This window comes from Zootoca vivipara, chromosome 11 (assembly GCF_965207765.1).
Source record: "Zootoca vivipara chromosome 11, rZooViv2.hap1.1, whole genome shotgun sequence".
Taxonomy (NCBI): domain Eukaryota; kingdom Metazoa; phylum Chordata; class Lepidosauria; order Squamata; family Lacertidae; genus Zootoca; species Zootoca vivipara.
This window is the reverse complement of record NC_142594.1, coordinates 27,582,768-27,605,675: the sequence shown is the minus strand read 5'-3', so window position 1 is coordinate 27,605,675 and position 22,908 is coordinate 27,582,768. Positions and strand designations below refer to the sequence as shown.

The following is a 22,908-nucleotide window of genomic DNA, read 5'->3' as shown; positions in this document are numbered from 1 at the left end:
TTTTTACTTACTAGCTGAAGCCCAGATTCATAAAATGTCTGAAGCAACCAAATGGTTCTAAATAACACCACCTGCCTCTATATCCCAGTTTCAGAAGTTTGTCCCCAGGCTAGGCTTACAGCAGAATCTTAACCATGTTAACTCAGAAAGACGTTGCACTGTATTCAGTGCCTTATTCCCAGGTGTACGTAGCCCAAATTAGAAGAGTAAATAACAAATATATTCATCTTCATTGCACAACAATCCATGGCATTTTTCTTTACTTAGTGATGGGGAATCTGTGGTATTCCAGATTTTGTTGAATGACAACTCCCATCATCCTTGTTACTGGTTGTACTGGAGTTGATGGGAATTGGCTGGGGTTGAGGGGAACTGGAGGCCATGGATTCCTCACCCTCGACTTACAGGCTAAGGACTAAACGTCTGAATACCTTCAACCTAGATCTAAGTCAGGCATCCCCAAACTTCGGCCCTCCAGATGTTTTGGACAACAATTCCCATCATCCCTGACCACTGGTCCTGTTAGCTAGGGATCGTGGGAGTCACAGGCCAAAACATCTGGAGGGCCGCAGTTTGGGGATGCCTGATCTAAGTTGATCCATTGCTGCTCAGAGATGCTTGCATTATAACTATCTCTCACCCTCCTACGCAGCTCCATCAAGGGTGCAGCAGTACAGACCTCTGTGATTCATTCAAATAATCCCTCAGCACAGGTCAAAGAGCCCTTTAAACAGGTTTGCCCTGGAAACACAATCACTGGGTTTGTTTGTCCACAGAGTTCCTCTGCAACACACTGCTTTCTTTTCTATATAACTCTCCCACAAAAACACAGCAAATGACTTAATCTTATATTTGGACATATTTCCCAACAAGCCTTAGTGTAGTATCCACCAACGGAGGGTTAGGGATGAGGGAGAAATTGGATTTGCTTCACACCTAAAGATGAATCTATCAAATTTGCACTTTCTGAAGCAATAGAAGAACCGAAACAAAACCATCCACCCAAATTTGTGCTCATCCAAATTTTGCAACGCGATTCTCCAACCAATGTTTCAAAAAATGCATATATTAAGGAAAAGTGTGCACAAACATGAGTAAATTAGTGAAAACAAAATATAAATATGCATCATATTAGGAAAATTGCTGGCAAAATTGTGTACCTTGGTCAAAACTGCGTACAAAAATGTGCCTAGTAGGAAAAGTTGACATTAAATGCTGATGAATTTCTAGGAGGACTTTTTTTTTTAATTCTGCAAATTGCTGCAGAAATATGGAGAAGTGAATTTAAGATTGGAAAAATAATAAATGGACAATACTGAAATCGACTGATCCTTCCACTGCAGAGTCTTCTGTCAAGGATCTGTTGAAACAGCTAGCTACCGACAAATATTTGTACCACAATTAAGCAGCAATTGCCCTTTCTTGCGTCCTATAGTTTATGCCCCACATTTCCCCACTGTGGCAACTGCAATACTTCTTGTGGCTTCCTCAAGAAGTCTGCTGCTCAAGAAGTCTGTGCAGAAAGCAATAACGTGAGCAGGACTTTCCTTCAAGAGCATTGTACAAGGACAATAGGTGCAGGGCAAAGAACTAGCTCAGTGGTCCCACCCGTGTAGTAACTTCATGCACAAGATACCAGAGCAGCATGAGGAGAAACCAAAGGGAAGCAGATCTCACACCACTAAAATTATGCTTGGATTTTAGTTTTTTGGAGAAACTATGCCTGTAAGATTATCACACAGTTACATCAAGGAGCTGGGACTGTTAAAGGGGGGGGGGGGAGTGTGGTTACAAAGAAGTTGAATATCACTTGTAGAAAACTGTACTCATAATGTGAAAATATTTATTACCTATAGCCATAATTTCATAAAATCAATGAACATGTCATGTGATACAGTATGTGCAAGGTGGATTTTGCCTTTGAGTCATGGATATCTGAAGTAGCCATTGCATCAGATATAGGTGTACATTTGTTTGTAGCTTACAAGAGAATTATAATTCTGACACTATAGTTAACAACATCACTGGACCCATACATGTTGAACTGTACAGCCTTAGGTTTGGAGACAGACATATCTATTGTGAACCACCCTGGGCTCTTTGGATGAAGGGCGGTATACAAATTTTAATAATAATAATAATAATAATAATGATAATAATATTTCTTAGCCTAATGCTGAATGTTATGTTAAGTGGCATTAGTTTGCTAACATTTACTGAACATTAAGAGTATTTTTCACATACTGCACATTGTCTTTGCCAGCAATATACTGCTTCTGTGTTCTTCAATTATACACAGGCGAAATCTACCAAATCCTATAATGTACTCAAACTGTATCTAATGTACTTACATCCATGCACAATACCGTGCACAACAGAAAGATTTCATGTTGTTTGCATTTCATAAGGATGAACGAATCAATAGGAAAAGAGATTTGATGGATCATTAGCAAAGTATGAGATAGATTAGAAGGTGTGAGGGCATTAATAAATCATGCATTTCAAGCAAGTGGCTCTTCTTGGTGGAATGCCTGAAAGCAAAGCATGCAAGGATGGAACTCAAACTAAAAGGGGAATGGGTTGAAAATCACAGTGGCTTTTCCCCAAAGCAGTTTGCTATAGATGTATAAGTGTATACTTAACATAGAAATTGTTGGCTGGCCTGGCCTTGACCATAAGACAGCGGCACTTATATTGCACAAAACAAGCTGCTTTGCCATTTTCCAAGCTGTTAATACATTTCCCAGGGGACCGTGGGTGGGAAGTAAGGTACTGAGCACAAAGTCATCACAGCAGAAATTCTTGGAACCGAGAACACAAAAAAGGCAGCAATATCATCAGTTGTTTTGCATTTATAAAGGAACCAAGCCAGTGACACTACTATGATGGCCATAACTCTGAGTCTTCCGATCCAGTGTTTCTGCTGCGCATGCAGTAACAGGACCCTTAGAGGCAGCTTCTAAACTTGCTCCCCATTTGTTCACACGAGCATTCTGAAATACAAGATACGAAACCTCCCCAAGTACTAAGGTCAATGGGCACACACGTGATCACGCCCATCCGATTCGGGGGACCAGTTGATTCATGGACTATTTTTATAAACACAATAAATAAATACTTAGTAAGAATTAATTGTAATTAGTGAATTTCAGTCCCCTTTCTTGGTACAGGCACTGCCAAAGTGATCAAAAGCTTTCAAATGAGGGTTTTGATCCCAAATGGCTTACTTTTGCACCAGCCGATTTTCCTTGAAACCTCGCTTTGCTAAATCTTTGGTGGAAATGTGGTTTATCAGGCATGTGGCTTGGTTGTGATGTGGCACACCTACTGCTTCCTAGGCTAATATGCAAGGCTGCTTGGATTTAATGTGGAGTAATGTTTGGCTTGGTTTCAACCACTGCATTTCTTTTCCAGATATGCTCTTATATGTTTAGATGTACACTTAAAATATTAAAGTATGGATGTGGCAAACAGACAAATGTATCATACAAATAACACCTGTCAGAGAGAGAGGATTGGCTGAGTCTCCATGTTGAGTCAATGCGCAGTGACAAACCCAGGATTTTGTCTCCTATTATGTGTAATGGTTCTCCAGCTCAGATACATGTTAGCAATATTCCTTTTATTCTAACACTATAGTGTGGGCCCGCATTTGCGATGGAAATATTTCTGAAGTTTGAGCATGTGAAACTAAACAGCCTATTATGCAATGTGCTTTTTTTTGGTGGGGGAGGCCTCCCTTTGGGTACTGGGAGGACTTCCTTCCATGGACCAGCATCGGTGGGCATTTACGCAGGGCCCATTGACCAGTGGCAACAGCTTCCTGGACTTGCTGCATTGATGGAGACTCAGGCAGGGGAGGAGGAAGAGGGATGTAGTGAGGGCAGACTGCCCCAGATGTTTTTGCTGAGGGGGTGACATTCGGCCCGCGGCCCGCCCATGACTCCCAAGCCTACCCCTCCGGAGCACGCCCACCCTGGGCAGCGTGGGCATGTGCTCCGCTGCTGGACTCGGGACTTATCCCTGCTTACCTTTTGCCCTGAGCTTTCTAGGCAATGGTCCTCACTTTCCTGGTCTATGTCCAAGCACTTTTTTCTTTCTTTCCCCAGGAAAAGCTGCTCTTTACCACTGAATCGGAGCAAATGGCAATTTGGGTTTTCCTGCGGATTGCAGTTTGCTCCGATTCAACAGGGAAAGTGGGGTTGCATGTGGATATGGGCAGGGCAAAGAGAAGAGTGCTCAGACACAGACGTGAAAAGCTCAAACCTGTTTCCTTTCTGAGAGAGGGAACCCTCCTGCAAGGTGCCTGCCTCCCCCAAGGGCCCTCCAAACACTGGAAATGAGGCTGGTTACTTCCTCTTCTGTGTGAAGTCTAACAGAACAAGATAGCACAAATAGTTCATGTGCCAGACTTTAAATGATCAGATCTGGGTGAGATTTAAGAGGGACGGCCGGGCAAATACTAGGATGAACGTTAGTTATTCCTCAGCATTAATCAGGAAAGGAAGCCAACCAAGGCTGCAATAAGTCTCATGGCACTTTCTTCAGAAGGTGCCGGAATAGTCCAATGAGTTAAGTATGCCATCTGAAAGACTAATCTGAGGATCACATCCTGCGGGGGAAAAAAAATCACATTTCCAACAGTGTTGCACCGCCCCCCCCCCCGGTCCCACAGCATATTTATCCTGCAAATTAGTAATCGCAATGCATGCGACAAAAATATGCTTTATCACTTTATGTAAACATTAGCTTTCTTCATGCAAAATGCCTACAAAACTGTGGCAATAAATTATTCTAATAGCATCGTTTTACATTAGCTCAGTCACAGAAACTGTTATTCCAGATTCCATGATTATGCAGTAGAGAACATTTGAAAACCCTTGAAAGGTTTCCAGCGTACATATTCCAAATCCCTGCTAATTTGATTTTGTAAGGATTTAACTAAAAAGAAGCTTATTCTTTGCTGCAGTTCCTTGTTCTCTTAATGATGGAAGAGAAGAGCCCAGTTTTGGGAGGTGGTCCCATCAGGATTGGAGCTTGGTTCTTGTGGGTGATTTTTATCTGTTGAGAAAGAAAAGAATTATTACCTAATCAAAAGAGGTGATAGCAATAGATCACAAAAAATGATTATTTTAAGTTTTCTTATTAGTTACACATCAAACAGCAATTTTATTATAATTTCTTGTTCTTATTCTTGTTCACAATCTAGTTCTATTATACATTCAAGTTCACAAATAATGTTTGCTATTTTAAAAGAAGCAATTGAACAATGCTGTGTTAAAAAAATAGGGGAGGTGAATGAAGGAATGAATTTTGAGACCATTGCCTAGGCAATTATCAGTGTATGAAAAAAATCACATTCATATGGTTGGGCAGAATCTCACTCATCAGACATAATTCTAATTATACAAATTAACATCGTAAGGTGTTGTAAAAACAATTTTCCATATATATATATATATATATATATATATATATATATATATATATATATATATAATATTATCTGCACAGCTGTAACTGATTATTGATCTGATTGGCATGTTTGTTTTTAAAAATAGTATTAAGTACCTATTTCATTTCATTTAGACAATCTATTTAATACTTAATTACTAAGGTCTTTAAGTGGTGTACAAGAAATTCTATACAATGAAAATAAAATGGGTTTTTTAAAATAAATAAATAAGTAAGTAAGTAAAGCTATCTTGTAGGTATTTCTATTAGATCACAATCCTACTATATAAGAGAAGTTTATGTGTATTTTGATGAACTGGTTAGAGTGAAATATCCTGAGTCATTTGGGTTGGGGGGGGGGAAGTGCATGTATGTATTTAATAGTGACTTATTTTTAGTTGCTATTTTGTTACTATTGTTTTGTAGATTATGCTATGCTGATTTGTTAATCATAGAATATGATTTATAACTGTGATGTTCAGCATCTTTTTTAGTTGCTTTTTTGTTAATAGTATTTTTATAGATCACAGTTGTTTTACTGATGATTTGTTCATTTACGTCACATGATTTTTGCTGTCACATGATTTGTGGGGTTTCTATTATGCTATTCTTATTTATTGTTTGCTAGCCGATTTGGGATTCATCTGAATGGAAAGCAGCATAGAATACCAGTCAATCAACTAAAATTATAAAATGTCTTCAGTAGGCCCTAGAACAGGCATCCCCAAACTGCAGCCCTCCAGATGTTTTGGCCTACAACTCCCATGATCCCTAGCTAACAGGACCAATGGTCGGGGAAGATGGGAATTGTAGTCCAAAACATCTGGACGGCCGAAGTTTGGGGATGCCTGCCCTAGACGTTCTATAACTAAAATAAATCAAATAAATATAAGTCAATAATCATGTCATACATACTATTAAATCATACATTATAATTAGGTCAATAGCCGGCATGGACACGAATCTATACAGTCCATATTATTTTCACAATGCAAAAATACAGGAAGATACACCAATAAAGTGTACGAAAAATATATATGGTTAACTACAGATTTAAACAGTTATATTTTGCCCAAGAACTGGTCGACGTGTTGCCTCCTTTTCTCAGCATTTTGACTTTAATTTGCAACACAGGGGTTGTTTTATCAGCATTGCCCTAGACGTTCAACAGGGATGGGCCATGTCTGACCTCAACTAGAAGGGAGTTCTATATATTTGGTCCACAATACTGTGAAGACTTGATTTCTGGTTGATGCAAACTGTGCATCAAAGCCAATGGGGGAGACTAGCAGTGATTCCCTTGAAGATATCAGGGATCAGGTAGGGATATAAGGGACCAGGGGGTTCTGATCCAAGGAAATGTAAATGCTGCAGAAGGCTACATATCTGCTGCTGTGTTCATGGCAACACTGACTAGGGTAATGGGTCCAGCTCCATATTTTATCCTACCTACCGCTGGATATAGGAGATAATTCCCTCCACAGCCTGCCGTTTCTGCCACCCCCCGTATGGCAGCTGTATGAGCAGAAGCCATTTCTACTGTGCTTTGCTCTGCCACTAGATCAGACTGATAATGATTTTTTGTACACATCACGTATTAAAAATAGACACTTGATTACAGTAGCATGCCTTATTTATACTTCTCCTAATCACATTGTTCATTGCTCTTAACATGAACTTCAATGCTGAATTTGAAAATAACCATTAGGAATTAAAGTCAAAAGCCAACTTACTAAAAAGGTCAAAAATGATGGAGTAGCATTCTAATTTGTTAATTAATTGATAGTAAAATCAAATCAAATATTGAAAGGCCTGTTTAAAACACCATGAAAGACTGCTTTATAGCTACTCATTTTGATTTCTTTGATATAAAACTAGAAATCACCTTAAATGAGACAACCTTAACGTAGATTATGTCTCCAATTTTCTCTAATTCAAGTCTAAATTAGAGGAGACATTTTATGAATGTATGCTATGCTCAAAGCTAATTGAAAGCAATTATCAAAGTGGCATTTTGTCTGTGACTTTAAGATACATTGTAAGATAATAAATGATTCTCATTATGTAATAAAAAGGTCACATCTTGCCTTTGGGCTAGTGACGCTAACAGTTTTTCAAAAGCTATCTGGGACATTTTCTTTAGTGAACTACGACTAATACAAGAACCATCACTTATTAAATATCAGTTGTCATCTGCACAGTATCCACATCACAAATGAGTATTTCTTTCAAAAAGAAACACCGCCTCATTAAAACTGGCAAAAAATATATCTCTTAAAGTGCATACCTGACATTTTCAAGCTAAAATGAATATCCTTCACTTGTCATTCACTAATAGTAATGTGTGTGTGGTGGTGGTGGGAGTATACTGAGAGGACAGGCTCATTAAAATAGGGAACAGACCGCTTCTTGGGGTGGAAATTTACTTTACAATCAAAAGAGACAGAAATGTAAAAAATTCAACAGGATAAGTGGGTTCTTTTTAAAAAAAACTCTCCCAGAATCCTAGCTTACTCTTCCCTATGGTAACATATGTGAAATTGTATGCATAACTCTACCAGGATTGCTAAAATAAAAAAGGCTTCAGGCAACATTCATTTGTAATTCCTGCAAATTCACCAAATTAAGAACCCTTTAGAGTATTAGTGGCTACATATTTCCTCACAATATACGAAGCAGAAAGTAGCCATCAAGGTACAACACATAATGGATTTGGTATTAGAAACTGACACCACCAGCTTCTGGAACCTTAGTGTATCAAAACTACTAGGTATATTAATAATTCTTCCCATACCAAGAATGATAAAATAAAATAAAAATAAAACCAAACTTCTAGCCTGTTGTTCCAAGTTGTGAGCTATTAAGAGATTCGTAACACCCTTAAACTGGAAATGGTGCACCTGTCTATATAGCAACAAGAAACTCTAAGGGAAGTCAACAGTTCTTACCAGTACAGACTAAAAGAGAAGACTTTTATGCAACACATTTCAAAGCAGGAGCATAAACACATTACCTTCAATGAGTGTACAATTTGTGTACCTAATTAGTTGAGCTATGCAAATCAACTTGCCTATCGCCTGAGCATGGGAGCCACCCCACCCCAAGATCCTCCATCTCTCCAGGATTCAAGTCCATCCAATCCATCATTGTGCTCAGATACCCTTCCAGAGCTTTCACAGCCTCTCCTGATTCAGATGCTATGGCAGGCATGGCCAAACCTGCCATCCAGATGTTTTGGGACTACAGTTCCCATCATCCCTGACCACTGGTCCTGTTAGCTAGGAATGATGGGAGTTGTAGTCCCAAAACATCTGGAGGGCCGAGTTTGCCTATGCTGGTGTTATGGAAAAACAGAGTTGCGTTATCCCTGACCATTGGCCATGCTGGCTAGGGCAGTTGATATCCAACAAGATATGGAAGGCTATAGGTTCCCCACTCCTGTTTGAATACATCTGCACAGTAGTTGCTTCTCTCACTAAGCAGAGGTCCCGAGAGGAGCATAGTGGGAAAGCAGGCTCTCCCCTTAGAGGAGAACATGGGTTGTGGAGGGTTAACAAGATATCCCCAGGTTGGTGGGACGGGTCAGTTTGGATGGCCGCATGTGTGATTCGTGGGTTGTGCTGTTGCTGAGGAATTTAGCATGTAGCAAATGATTGACCGACAGCCTCTGCCTTATATAAGCCTAGCGAGCAGCATCTATCCCACTTTTGCTGCTCGCAACAAATCTCCCACCCGCCCTCCTCTAATTTTAGGGGTTTTGCATTGACCTTGCTGCGCCTGTCATGGGGTCGTCTGTTTTTGGATCAGGGGCCTGGTGGGAATTTTTGCCACTTGCCTGATTGGCTGGTGCCAGGTGCATTTTGCCTACTACGCTGCAATAAGTCACAACTTTTAAGGTTGGCGCTTAGGCATTCGTTCAAATAAAATGGTCGAGGGGAAGGATTTTGGCTGGGCCTGACCCTCATGGTTGCTGCTGCCTTTAGGGGTATTCCCTTAAAGGAATCCTGGGGCTCCACATGTTTGTCCGTTTATCCCCGCTAGGGGCCAGGGCATGAGCCTCGGGGAGCATCTGAGGGATAAAGTCAAGGGCTTGGGCCCCGGCCTCAACATCTCCCAGAGGGCGCTCCCCTACTGGCTCCCCTACTAGACTAGTGGGAGTCAGATCTGTCCCAGGCAGGGGACAGATGGCAGGAACCAGTGCCTAAGCAACCACTCGCATTCAGTTGTATTTAAATAAAGTTGTGGCCAAAATTAATGCCAAAAACCTCAAACTTAAATATTGTGTGATGTGTGAGTTATTGGGGGGATATCTTGGTACCTCGTCACGCAAGAGACCTAATGAGGATCTGTGTCTGCTTCCAGAGCTTAGAGGAAAGAAGAGTAAAAAGCTGACGTTGCCAAAATTACTTTTTGTACCCGCTGTTAAACCCATGGAGATGTATTCTCCCTAGACAATCTTGAATCTAGGACAGGCATCCCCAAACTTCGGCCCTCCAGATGTTTTTGGACTACAATTCCCATCATCCCTGAGCACTGGTCCTGTTAGCTAGGGATCATGGGAGTTGTAGGCCAAAACATCTGGAGGGCCGCAGTTTGGGGATGCCTGATCTAGGAGTTCCACGAAACACAACAATGCACCAACAGTAGCAGATCAAAGCTAATGCTAAGAGGTCTACTTTAAAGGAAGGTTTTGGACCAACTTCCCTGTGAAAGAGGGGCAAGATATGCCTCCCTCTGGAAGGAGTCCCAGAAGCATAGGCACAGCCAATGGAAAATGTCTTCTCCCTGCTCTCAACCAAGCGATATTGCGATTGGATCACCTCCATACTCAGTCCTTCAGATAACCTGGTCCTAAACAATCTTTGCGTTTTAAAGCTCATCACCTTCAAAAGGTGAATTGGTCCCAGGAAAAAAAAAAAGGAAGCCAGCACAGCTTTAATATGCTTTTATATGTGGCTCTTTTTAACAATCTGGCCACTGCATTCTGAATCAACAGTTCCAGGAGTCTGGGATTAGTAGTAGACTTAAATATAGACCAAGTGAACAGTAAGTTTTCAAATCACACCAGCATATCTTGCTTTGCACTCTGCATAATGTTGGTCTTGCCCTATGAACCGCCTCAATGGTTTTATATATATATATATATATATATATATATATATATATATATATATATGGTTGTTCTCTTAAAACAATTTCTCAGGAATAGCATTGCACCCACTGAAATTAAATCTAATTAGTTTGGCATTAATTAAGCTCTAATAATATACTCTAGTATCACTCCTAAGTAGTGTGATCCGTTTCCCCTTCACACAGGTAAATTGGAAAACATGGTAGTGTCATCATAATTTTTAAACACACTGGGAAAATGACAGAGCTGCAAAATTAAAATAAATGATTAATGACATTTTTTTCATGTTTTATACTAATAGGTATTGCTGAGGTTTTAAATTAATAAAGCTGTCAACCTCAGGGTTGTTACAGGATCCAGCACAGAACCAAAATGGAAATTATGTATTCCACAGACACCCACAGATGACACTTTGGAATATTTTAAATTTTAATTAGTAGGTGCAATTGTTTCACCACTCCCCCCCCACCTTTAAACCACTACAAATTAATTGGCAATTAGTCACAACTAATTCTCTTCTGAACAATCTGAATGGGGGAGGGAGGTGCATTACATCTCAGCATAGTTGTCTAAGGTGCAGAAAGCACACATGCAGTAAATTGCATTGTCAATTATATGAAGGGGGAGGGGAGGAAGAACCTGTTGTGAAACTAAAAAAAAAATTATGCCTAGGTAAAGAAAAATAATGTATGCATTGTGCAGTGTGGGACGACGACAACACAAAAATAATACCCAACCATACAGCAGAGAGCACCAGCCCTCAAATGTATGCAGATTAGAGAAGTTCCTACCTAAAGAAGATAGACAAGTTTGAATATTAACAGGTGTTGGGCTGGAAAATGTCCTCTGGTTTCTCAGTGGTTTTTCTTCCTCTGTGAAACAAGTTTCCATTTTCTGCCTAATTCTCAGGGTACTGCAGAATTTCAGCCACTCAGAGATTTTGAGATTATTCTATGACTACAAAGCACCCAGGGTGTGGGTGTGGGTGTTTCCCCCATCCTTACAGGTAAATATTCCTCCAGTGCTCTCTGCAGGCTTCCTGACTGCCCATTCTTCCTGACATGAAAAAGCCCCATGGGAGGAATTACCTCATAGAACAGGCATCCCCAAACTGCAGTCCTCCAGATGTTTTGGCCTACAACTCCCATGATCCCTAGCTAACAGGACCAGTGGTCAGGGATGATGGGAATTGTAGTCCAAAACATCTGGAGGGTTGAAGTTTGGGGATGCCTGTCATAGAATCATAGAGTTGGAAGGGACCCCAAAGGTCATCTAGTCCAACCCCCTGCAATGCAGGAATCTCAGCTAAAGCATCAGCTAAAGATTGGTCTAGATAGAATGACTTATTTTTGAGAAACCCGTGATGGGTCTAAATGATCACAGCATCCTTTTCTAAATGCTCACAGACAGACTGATGAATCTATTCTAGGTACAGGATCTTCCCTGGTATCTGTGTCAAGCTCACTGGTCAGTAGTTACCTGGGTCTTCCTCCCCCCCCCCTTTTGAAGATGGGGACAATATTTGCCTGCCTCCAATCTGTTGGAACCTCACCTGTTCTCCAGGTTTTCTCAAAGATAATAGACAAAGGTTCTGAAATTACATTTGCAAGCTCCTTTCATACCCTTGGATGCAGCTCATCAGGCCCCGGAGATTTGAATTCATTTAAAGTAATGTATTTTTTTGCTACATAAGACACACCTGACCATAAGACGCACCTAGTTTGTTAAAGAGGAAAACAAGAAAAAATATATTCTTTTCTAGCAAGAGCTGTGCAGAGTGTGTAAGCGTTCTCTCCCTTTGCTTGCTTTACAGTGAGCTGGGAGGAGGGGCAGAAGGGGCTCCCGTCCATCCCTCCTCTTGCCTTGCTGTAAAGCAAGCAGACCTTGAGGACAGCCTCAAGAAGGAAGGAAGGAAGGGGTGAGAGAGAGTGAAGGAAGGAAGGGTGGAAGGGGTGAGTGAGAAAGAGAGAGAAAGAGAGAGAAGAGAGAGAGAGAGAAGGAAGGAAGGACCTACCAAGCCTGCTCTTGCAAGAAGCAGTGGCAGAATCAGTGCCCCAAAAGGAGCCCTTTCGGGGCGTTGATCCTGCCGCCGGCTCTCGCAGGGACAACCACGGCTACCACCCCCCCCCCGCTCTTGCGCGTGGCGGTGGCAGGATCAGCACTATGCTGTTGCTATGCTTCCCTGTCTCCAAGCAGACTTTCTCACATACAGTGGTACCTCTACTTACGAATTTAATGTGTTCCGAATGCGCATTCGTAAGTCAAAAAAAATTTAAGTCGAATCCCATAGGAATGCATTGGGAGAAAAAATTCGTAAGTCGAAGCAACCCTATCTAAAAATTCGTGAGTAGAAAAAATCCTATCTAAACCGCATCCAAGATGGCGGATGGAGCTCCGTTCATAAGTAGAAACATTCGTAAGTAGGGTTATTCGTAAGTAGAGGTACCACTGTACTCTGTTTAACTTGGCTTGTTGCCACCCCACTAATTGTCTACTCCAAAAGCTGCGCGTAGTCATGGGTCTCAACAAAGGGATCTATTGTTTATGCCAAAAACAGAAGCACGAGGAAGGGAGAAAGGAGGACCACCTCAGTGCGGCTTTTAAAACTGTGGCTAAAGAACTTTACGGAAAGAAATGAATAATAAAGAAATTAAAGCATACCAAACAGCCTAAACACCAGCGAGAATAAAATATCAATTTCAAAACTCAAACTTAACATAATTACTTGGTTTGATATTTTTATTTTATTAGCAATGTTGGCCATGGTAATTTTAATTATGATGATGATGATGATGATGATACAAAGAAGAACTCAGGTACGGTATAATATGTGGAATGGCTATAAGGCTGCAATCCTGCATCTGGTTACCTGAAATAAGCCTCACTGAACTCAATGGGGGTTTGGCTTCCAAGTAAACATGTATAGGATTCCTCTGTGAGGTATCTAAACCACTTCCCCCATTTCTTCCCAAGTAAGCACACTAAGAAAGTGAAGCATCTCGTCCTATTTTCCTCTGCGCTATAATTAAATTTCCTCAATTATTTAATTAGTGCCTGTTGAAGTCTTTCCAGTGCTTTGAATGGGTCTGCATAAAATCAATAAAAAGGTTGATGGGCCAGCAATATTCAACTTATTTGAACATACTCTTGTTAGAAAGAGCAAAACCAAAAACATATGTATAGTGAGTTCATACATAAGGAAGTAATGCATATATGGGTGGGTGTGGGGGAGAGAGGCAGAGAGAGGAAGCGAGGAAGGGAGATATACTGAAATCTGTGTGTAAGACTGCAGGATCACATCCAAGTTCTTTGATGAAATAATCTAGGGTTGGTTACACTACAAGACTGAGGAAATAAAGCAATCTTTCATTTCGTACAATATTACAGATTGTCATTGTGATACTTTTATTTTTATGCTTTACTACATATACTGATCAAGGCACACTTACCGTACAAGGTGTTTGCATCCATGGCTCCCCATCAATCTGCATAGGCAGAGACTTGCTAGTCCTAGAGCAAAACAGTTGCAGGAAGTACAGTGTCTTCAGAAAATACAGTGTGTGTTCTAAACAGACAGCATGTCCCCATATTCCACCCAGAGGCACTCTAAGGTGTGTATGTGGCATGGGGGCGAATTGGCCATCTGATTGTTTCAAGAGGTCTCCATACTGCAAGCTGGCATACCCTCGAGAGCATTCCAGAAGTGAGCTAAAAACATACATTGGGCTCACAATTTCCAGACATGATGAGATAATCATCTCACCCACTTTGCTACCTTACCTAAGCTGATTTCACTATATCAAAAGTGAGTCAGAATGGATAGCCTGGGTGCCGTACAAGAAAAACCCAAATCAAATTAAGACTGCTGAAATTGTGGGTGGAAATTCATGGCATACTTCATGCAGTAAAACATGGGCAATAGCAATTTATTATGTATCCTATATTATGACTAGTAGAGTATTGACCTAGGAGGATATACAAGTACAGTGGTACCTTGGTTTACAACCACAATTGGTTCCGGAAGTCTGTACTTAACCTGAAGCATACTTAACCTGAAGCGAACTTTCCCATTGAAAGTAATGGAAAGTGGATTAATCCGTTCCAGACGGTCCGCGGACTACTTAACCAGAAGCGTACTTAACCTGAAGTATGAGTGTAATTGGTTCTGGAAGTCTGTACTTAACCTGAAGTGTACTTAACCTGAAGCGAACTTTCCCATGGAAAGTAATGGAAAGTGGATTAATCCATTCCAGATGGGTCCGTGGTGGTTGTAAACCAAGGTATGACTGTACAGTCATACCTTGGGTTACAGCCGCTTCAGGTTGCGTCTTTTCGAGTTGCGCTCCATGTCGAACCCGGAAGTACCAGAACGGGTTACTTCTGGGTTTCGGTGTGCACGCATGCGCAGAAGTGCTAAATCGCATGTGCAGACGCAGGTTGCGAACGTGCCTCTCGCATGGATCACGTTCGCAACCCAAGCATCCACTGTAGTTGATATTTTATTATGATTTATGTCCAAATACTTGCTAGTTCCCCCAAATGCAAACCTCCAAATGCATGGATGGGGCCATTTTATCTATGTGCTCGCTAAGATTAAAAAATGGCACAGAAGCAAAATACAGTGTTTAGCCCACTGATAAAGTAAATGCAAATGGTCTGAGAAATGGTTTTATACCACCAGAGTTTCTGAAGACTTATGCTAGGTCAGTGATGGGCAACCTTTTGAGCTTGGTGTGTCAAAATTTGCCAAAAAACCGAGCATAACTCAGTGGTGTGTCACTTCAAGAAAAACCCCATAATTTTGTGATATTTATAGTTTATGTATAATGTAAAATGTAAAATGTATAATTGTAATATATAACTGTATTTAATAAACCAAAAACTAATTATTTAACCAAACCAAAAACCCCTTATTTATCACAAAGTGCCCAGAGTTGTTGAGCTTTTTGGGGGGAGCTGCTGACCAAAGTTTTGGAGGTTTTTTTTTGGGGGGGTGCAAAAGTTGCTTTGCTTTTTTGGGGGGGAAAGAGAACAGAAATAAATGACGAATAATACCTTCGCTGGAACTAACATGCAGCACCGACATAGTCTGCCAAAGCACCAAACCCCCCAAAACAGAACAGGTTAAAAAACGAACACTATTACACCCAATCATAGTCTGCCAAAGCGCCAGAAAAAACAGCACAGAAAGGGTTAAAAGACCAATCTCTGGCTACCAGCAAGAACAACAACAAAAAAGGATCCGGGTTTTAACAGCGGAGACAAGCTGTAGCGGAGACAAGCTCTAGTGGAGACAAGCTGTGGGAGGAGCAGGAGAACAAATGGGAAAAACCCACCACCAACAGCGCGAATGGGCCGATGGGGCGCGTGCCAGCAGTGAGGGCTCTGCGTGTCACGTCTGACACGCGTGTCATAGGTTCGCCATCACTGTGCTAGGTAGTGGTCTGAATACCACCCCCCCAACCTGTTCCAAGTGACAATCTAGACAGGACAATTATGCAAGGTTGGAGTGAAGGAACTGTGCTTCCAATATACTGTATAAGAAAAGTGAGAAGACTGACGCAACAAATTACAGGCTGATCTCTTTGTTGTCTGGAGTGAGCAAATTATTATTGTGCTAACGATGAAGGATTGGGCTGAGCAGACAAGCATACTGGCCCAGAAGCAAATAGGGTTTCAAGAGGGAAATCCAACCATTGCTTCCTAATTTCCAGCAGTGGATGGAATGATGGGACCTCATCACAGCCATTTTGCATTAAGCCACACCCCGTGCCCCATAGCAGTTCCTTTATGACTAGTGCCCCCATTAAAATGTAACCACTGGTCCAAAAAAGATGGCGATCCCTGCTTTAATATTGTTCTGTCCAACCAGTAAATTCACAACCCTACTTTTGCAGAGGAAAATGTAGTTCCTACCTGATGATAACAGATGAGCATTGAGCAAGACGTCTCCCAGCACTTTTCAGCCCAGTGTATATTTGACCCATCTCCATGGCTCCCTCCAGACCAACTACTTCCATCAGCTGATCACTCAGATCTGAAAACAAAAGCATAACTCTTAGAACAGAGGAAGAAGCCATGGAGGATAAGCATGGCTGCTGCTGAGAACAGCAGCTCCTCGTCTTGTTCTTCCCCTCTCACCAGCGATCCCTAAAAATGTGCAGTTGAAAACATTGTTTTGTACTACTAATGTTGCAGGAAAGAGAGAATGCTTCTAGGTTTTGGAGACCATGTTTTCTGTAATCTCATGCCCAGGCCCCTGCATTGAGTAAAAGTTCTTACATACTCTCAAGTTCTTTAATATATGTAAAACTAACTAAAACTATTAATGTCTATGCGCTATCCACAAGATAATGGCTCCATGTTCTTATGGCCTCTGCATAGAAAACTCTTATTCCCTCCCCCCCCCCCCCGCCCGGTGATGGAAACAGCTGTGTTCACATTGTTATGCAGAGTTCTCAATTGTACGCTTTAAAAAAATAATAAATAAAGGTAAAGTTCCTATTTTTCCATTTTTGTCAAAAAGCAACTACGAAAGACAGGATTATTTTTGCTAAGTGGAGACACAAGCTTGTGACAATATCAGATCTTAATAACTTCTTGCCACAATTTTATGGCACATTGTTTCTCAATAAGACCAGGATGGAGGAATGATCCATCGTCACATGTGTGATTATTTTATTAGAAATATTTTGTCTTGGAACATGTCAACTGAAAGGGAAAACCCTGGAAAAACTAAGGGCAAAAGCAGCTTTTAGAAAAGCTATTTCCACCGATCATAAGAAACCATAAGAGAGAGAAAATATGTGCAGACTTTTCAAAGTAGGTGTAAAGTTTAAACATTAATACAATATCCTAGTCTGGGAAACTGCCTGAAGTGGGAGTAAGAGACAGTCAGTCATTTTTGGCTTAATGCAACTGTGTTAATGTCAGTTTTCCAATGAGGATCTGAAGTCAGAATAAGCCAGAGTTTCAGATTCTGGTTAGTAAACGGACATTAAACCCCAGTTCCTCATTTGAGATATAATGGGAATTGTGGTTTAAACTAGGTGTGGAGAACCTTTGGCCCTCCTGATGTTGTTGAACTACAACTCCCATCAGTGCCAGCAAGCACGATCAATGCCCAGGGATTATGAGAGTTGCAGTTCATCCACATCTGGAGGGCCCAAAGTTCTCTACACCTGCTTCAAAGAAACCAAGATTAAAGTGCCAAATTTGCAAGGGAAGGAGATATGGGGTGGCAGAGAGTGTAGGCCTGCAATTTATTGTTGCATTAATGCACTATGGTTTATTAAAGCACGATCACTACATCCAAAATGGGCCCCAAATGTTGATGCATTGGATGAGGAAGGCACTATCCTCTGGGAACTCATGCAACCGTGCAGCCTTTTCCACGAAAAGACTGGATGATGAGCCCAACATTAGGCTGGTAAGGATAAAAAAGGTAAACGACCCCTGGACGGTCAAGTCCAGTCAAAGGCGACTGGGATTGCGGCGCTCATCTCGCTTTCAGGTCGAGGGAGCTGGCGTTTGTCCACAGACAGCTTTCCGGGTCATGTGGCCAGCATGACTAAACCACTACTGGTGCAACGGGACACCGTGACGGGAACCAAAGTGCACGGAAACGCCGTGGAATGATCACAGTACACTATAATGAGCCTCACTGCACTCTGTTCTCTGTATGTGGAGGAAGTAGAACATGGTCTTACGGTTCAGTCCTATGCATGTTTGCTCAAAAGCAAGTCCCACTGAATTCAGTGGGATTAACTCCCAAGTATGCATAGTATTGCAGCTGTACATTGCAATGTCAAATACATTTATTCTGGATGAAGTCCCACTGAGTGCAAGTGGACTTACGAATGCAGTCTGACAGCCTGATCATTTAAGGTGCTCTTTGTCTATTTTGGTAACACACACACACACACACACACAGAGAGAGAGAGAGAGAGAGAGAGAGAGAGAGAGAGAGAGAGAGAGAGAGATGCTCTCACAGAATTTGAAAAGTATTAACTTTTTCTTTTTTAAAAAAGCAAGCAGACATCATTGATTACTCAAATTTGTTGCCAGGAACAGATGGACAAGGAGCAGGAACATTTTACTTCAGTTCTAGATGCCTAAATGCCCCTGCTTCATAGATTAGTAGTTAATACTGTACCAATTTTCATGGGAAATGTTATTTCCAGGAATGATAGAACAAAGATCCAACCACACACGTGTCACACACAAGTGCGAATTTGGGGTGACTGCACTTAGTCAAATACATATATAAGTCATAAAAACATATGACATGTAAATACTAATACACTTTCTTATATCTTTAATGTGTGAAAGATCTATGCTAGTTCAGTGGCAGTATTTCACTTCCTCCAACCCTGCAGTGCTAGTGGGATCTGGATAAAGTTCACTGTGTGACTGATGAATGGAAATCAGTAGACCTAAGGAACTTGGAACTTCTTCTGAACAAGCACTATCCACTCTTTAATGAGGTCATTAAAGCATATCTATTTAGCACAGCAATGGAAGAACTTACCAAAAGTGCAAATTAAATATGCCTTGAGCCTTCTCAGGACCAAGTTGCGCACATAGAAACAGAGTTCCATGTGCTAATTGCACCCAAAATTTGTTCCCATATGCAGGAGTCTCTCTCTCACACACACACAGTTCCTACTGCACAGGTCCAAAGAGATTAGCATTCCCAGTATATTTTACTGCACTGATCACCTGCTTGCGAGAGCGGGAGAGTAGTAAGTCAAGCCCACTTTCCTCCAACAGGTGATTGGTGCTATCCAAACTGAGCACCATCTTGCGACTCCTCTCATGCCCCCTATATCCACGCCACACTCCTCAATGCCTCTGTTCCTCACTTGCCCCAAGTGCATTTGCCTAGCATCCTTAAACCATTATGTTCAAGGTTGCTTGCCTCGATGGAGAGATGTGAGTGGGGTGTGGATGGGCGAAACCTCTGACTTTTATGCAGCTGAAATACAGCCTACTGTACAAAAGTAAGAATCACAGCTGTTGCTCCATGCAGTTATGCCTCTAGCCCTGCCCAACACTGGCACACACACCAACACTCCTTGGGCAAGAAGGTTGCCCATTAAGAAATGTAGCCTTTGGGCTTAAAAAGGTTCCCCAATCCTGCTTTAGACTATAAACTTCCCTGTCTTAAGAGAGTGGGGCAAGATTAGGCAATATAATCAGTTCCAGAAAAGGAGTGAGAGACTGATATATACAGATAAATGGGCGATGTGTTCAGAGGGTCATAACCTTCCACAAAACTATTGCATATCTTCTTTTTGCTGAGATTTTTTTTAAAAAAGGTATTTTCATTCTTAAAAATGTAAAAGACAAAACAAGCAGAGAGCAAAACTTAGCACAATGTACTCCTACAATGTGTGCCCACACTCCATTGTTTGTGTAAGTCCAGAGGCAATGGCTCAATACAGACACCCACTGAGTATTATTTTACGATGGCCTTGCATCCTTGAGAGCCTGTTGGCTTTACGCTGAACTTTGCCCACGACATGAAGACTTTCACTTGTTTTCTGTGCGAATGACCTATCAGACTGTGTGGGAATGTTTGCACAGCACCATGCCGCTTCTGCCCTCTTCCACAAACCAAACTACTTCACGCCTCTCTTCAGATTAGCAGGTTGGTAAACAAAGCTAGCTCTCATGAGTGACTGCTGATGTCAGCAGCATGCGAATGGCATGTGGAGAGGGGCATCTGACCCTTTGCCCTCCTTCCCAAAGTGTGGGGATGGGGTAGATTGGGCGGGGGGGGGGGAGAGGACAAAGTCACCAGGGAGATTTCCCTTCCATTTCCTCCCATCAGGCTGTCTGAACAATTAAAGTGACAAAGTGAAATCTAAGCAATGCTGTGTTTGTGAATGCTTGTTCCCTTATTGCACTGCCCAAACCAAGGTGATGATAATATACTGAAGAGCCTTCGAGGGCTTTTGAGAAGACTGTGCTACAAGGCAATACCAGGCCATGCCTCAAAGACTACATTTCAACATTTCTCGGTGAATATAAATCAAGGGACATAAACAAGAGCTGGGGTGGAAAGGAACCCAGTAGTGTTATGATTAGAAGTGGTGATTTACACATGGAGGATTGTTCCTCTATAATAAAGCTGTTTTGTAAATATCCAATTTATCTTGGCCATATATAAACACTTGCAGACCTGGCAAGAGATTGAAAGTCTCTATTAGAATTTGGGGTTACTGCACTTAGTCAAGTACATTTACATAAAAAACATCAACGGTTGGTGGTAAATCTCTCCCTGTTGGCAGTTTGTCTTTAGAGAGTTGAGGATACAAGGCTTCCTAAATGTAATTAAAGCATGGTAATCATCACACTGGGGGGGGGGGGAGGAAAGAAAGTTTGGGTTCTAGCTAAAATATAGCATGGGCTTTTGAGATCTGGCTTACTGCCAGAGCCCTTGGAAACGTGCTGAGTTGAAGGCTCTCCTGTTCACCAGTGTCTGCTTTGAGTGCTGCATTAAAAAGAAAGAAAGAAACCAAAAAGCAGCCCAACCAAAACAACACAGTTTTGCAATATGCAGGAAGGTAGAGACGTTTTCATACACAGAGACAGGAACTGCTGCCGCAGCGAGTGCCAAAGGCATGCTTAACGTCAAAGGTTTGTATGCTTTAACCGTAACAAAATGTCTCAATGCTTGGATATAAAAATAAATGACCAAATGATGTTGCATTGTCAGCGGTCCAATTTCAGAAAGGAAAGTTTTCAAGTCATTTTGCAGGCACTTACACAGCATCTGGTGTACACAGAGATGTTTTCCACACTCACCCCCAAATAAGGTGAAGGTTGAGTTTGCCACTTGATGACTGCATGACATGATGCCCACAGTCACTTGACATTGCCTCATCCTCACTGGTGCACAACACTGTGGGCGGCTCATATAGTGAGCCAAGAGACACCGGCTCTTGAGTAACTGACTGATGAGACGTCGAGGTGGTGCGTACATGCGCGAATCACCTCTGGGTCGTGAACTGCAACCTGACATACAACGGCATGCAGACACTGTACCAGCATTGCCAGGATTAGAGATGTTGGGAGTTGTGGTCCAACAGAACCTGGGGAAGGCACAGTCTCCCCGTTTCTGGATAAGAATTACCAAAATGCCTACAATACACTCAAGGAGTGAATTCAAAAGCGAGATTAAAAGAACTGGCCCATGGGCTGAAGGTTCCTCATCCCGGGTATAATAAGTATTATTTGATCCTGGAGTCTACGGCAAATGCTTAGTACTGGCATTTTTCTCCTACAAAATGAACTGTTGGGAGTAGGCCTCTGTAAGAGCCCCAACTGTGCTGTCCTGACCTAAACAATAAACAATATACAATATATCGATACTATCACATTGTATCTGAAAGACCATATCCCCTCTGAAAGACTATATTCCCTCAAACTTGCCTGGGTTTTGAGAGCTTTGAGGGACATCCTGCCACCCTCACAGCCAACCTTAGGGAGGCAGGAGAGAGCCTTCTCGGTGGCTGCTCCCAGACTTTGGAACTCCCTCGCAAGAGAAGCTAGCCTGGGTTCCTCCATGTTAACTTTCCGTCAGCAGGTGAATACAGTTTTGTTCCAACAGGGTATTGGGAATTGGCTACTTTTAATGAAAGGGCAGGTGCCATGCTCTTTATTATTGCTATTATTGGTATGGTTTTAATAGATTTCATATATGTACATAGTTTTAATTTTATAAGTGTTTATTTGTTTCTTAATTATTGCCCGCCCCGATGTTTCTAGCAGTTTTTATTTTTATTTTTAAGCTGCCTTGAGTCATGTCAGAGAAAAAGGTGGAGTCCAATTTTTTTTATATAATTATAATAATGATCTTCCATTCTGTCTTCCACACATGCATATAACATTGGTAAAAGGCGATTCAAAATGTGCTTAAAGTGGCAGATGTAGATTCTAAATATAATCATCTATTATAACTAGAAAGTAAGGGGAGAAAAATAAGAAAAACAGAAGACCTAATTAATTGTGAGAAATTTTAAGAAGCATTTCCCTTAAGTGTATGTGTGTCCCCTTTAAACAAGCACACTTCCTGATTAATAGTAAAACATAAAATGGGGGAAAAAAGAACTTGGGCATTGAAAGCACTATTCTCTTTCCCTCTGTGAATATAGCATTAAGAACAAATACCAACTTCTAGGGTTCTAACATTTTGAAACAAGGGGTTTCATCTTGCACTTTCAGGAGATCATTATGGAAAACCTTTGGTATACCTTGGGGAAAATGTATTCTCTTTTGACAGTTATTCTTTTAATAGTTGGAAGCATAATTCTGCT

General features: G+C 41.4%; 1 protein-coding gene across 2 annotated transcripts in view; it reads right to left on the bottom strand.

The window, feature by feature from the left end:
* Positions 1 to 4,720: 4,720 nt before the first annotated feature.
* DGKB (diacylglycerol kinase beta) overlaps positions 4,721 to 22,908 on the bottom strand; it is a 217,910-nt gene continuing 199,722 nt past the window's right edge. For both annotated transcript variants that reach the window (XM_088654314.1, XM_088654315.1), the window contains 3 exons: positions 16,502 to 16,622; positions 14,035 to 14,095; positions 4,721 to 5,061 (listed from right to left, as the gene is read on the bottom strand). In XM_088654314.1, the coding sequence (XP_088510440.1) occupies positions 4,954 to 5,061; positions 14,035 to 14,095; positions 16,502 to 16,622 (290 nt within the window). In that variant the 3' untranslated portion in view covers positions 4,721 to 4,953. The remainder of the gene's footprint in view (positions 5,062 to 14,034; positions 14,096 to 16,501; positions 16,623 to 22,908) is intronic.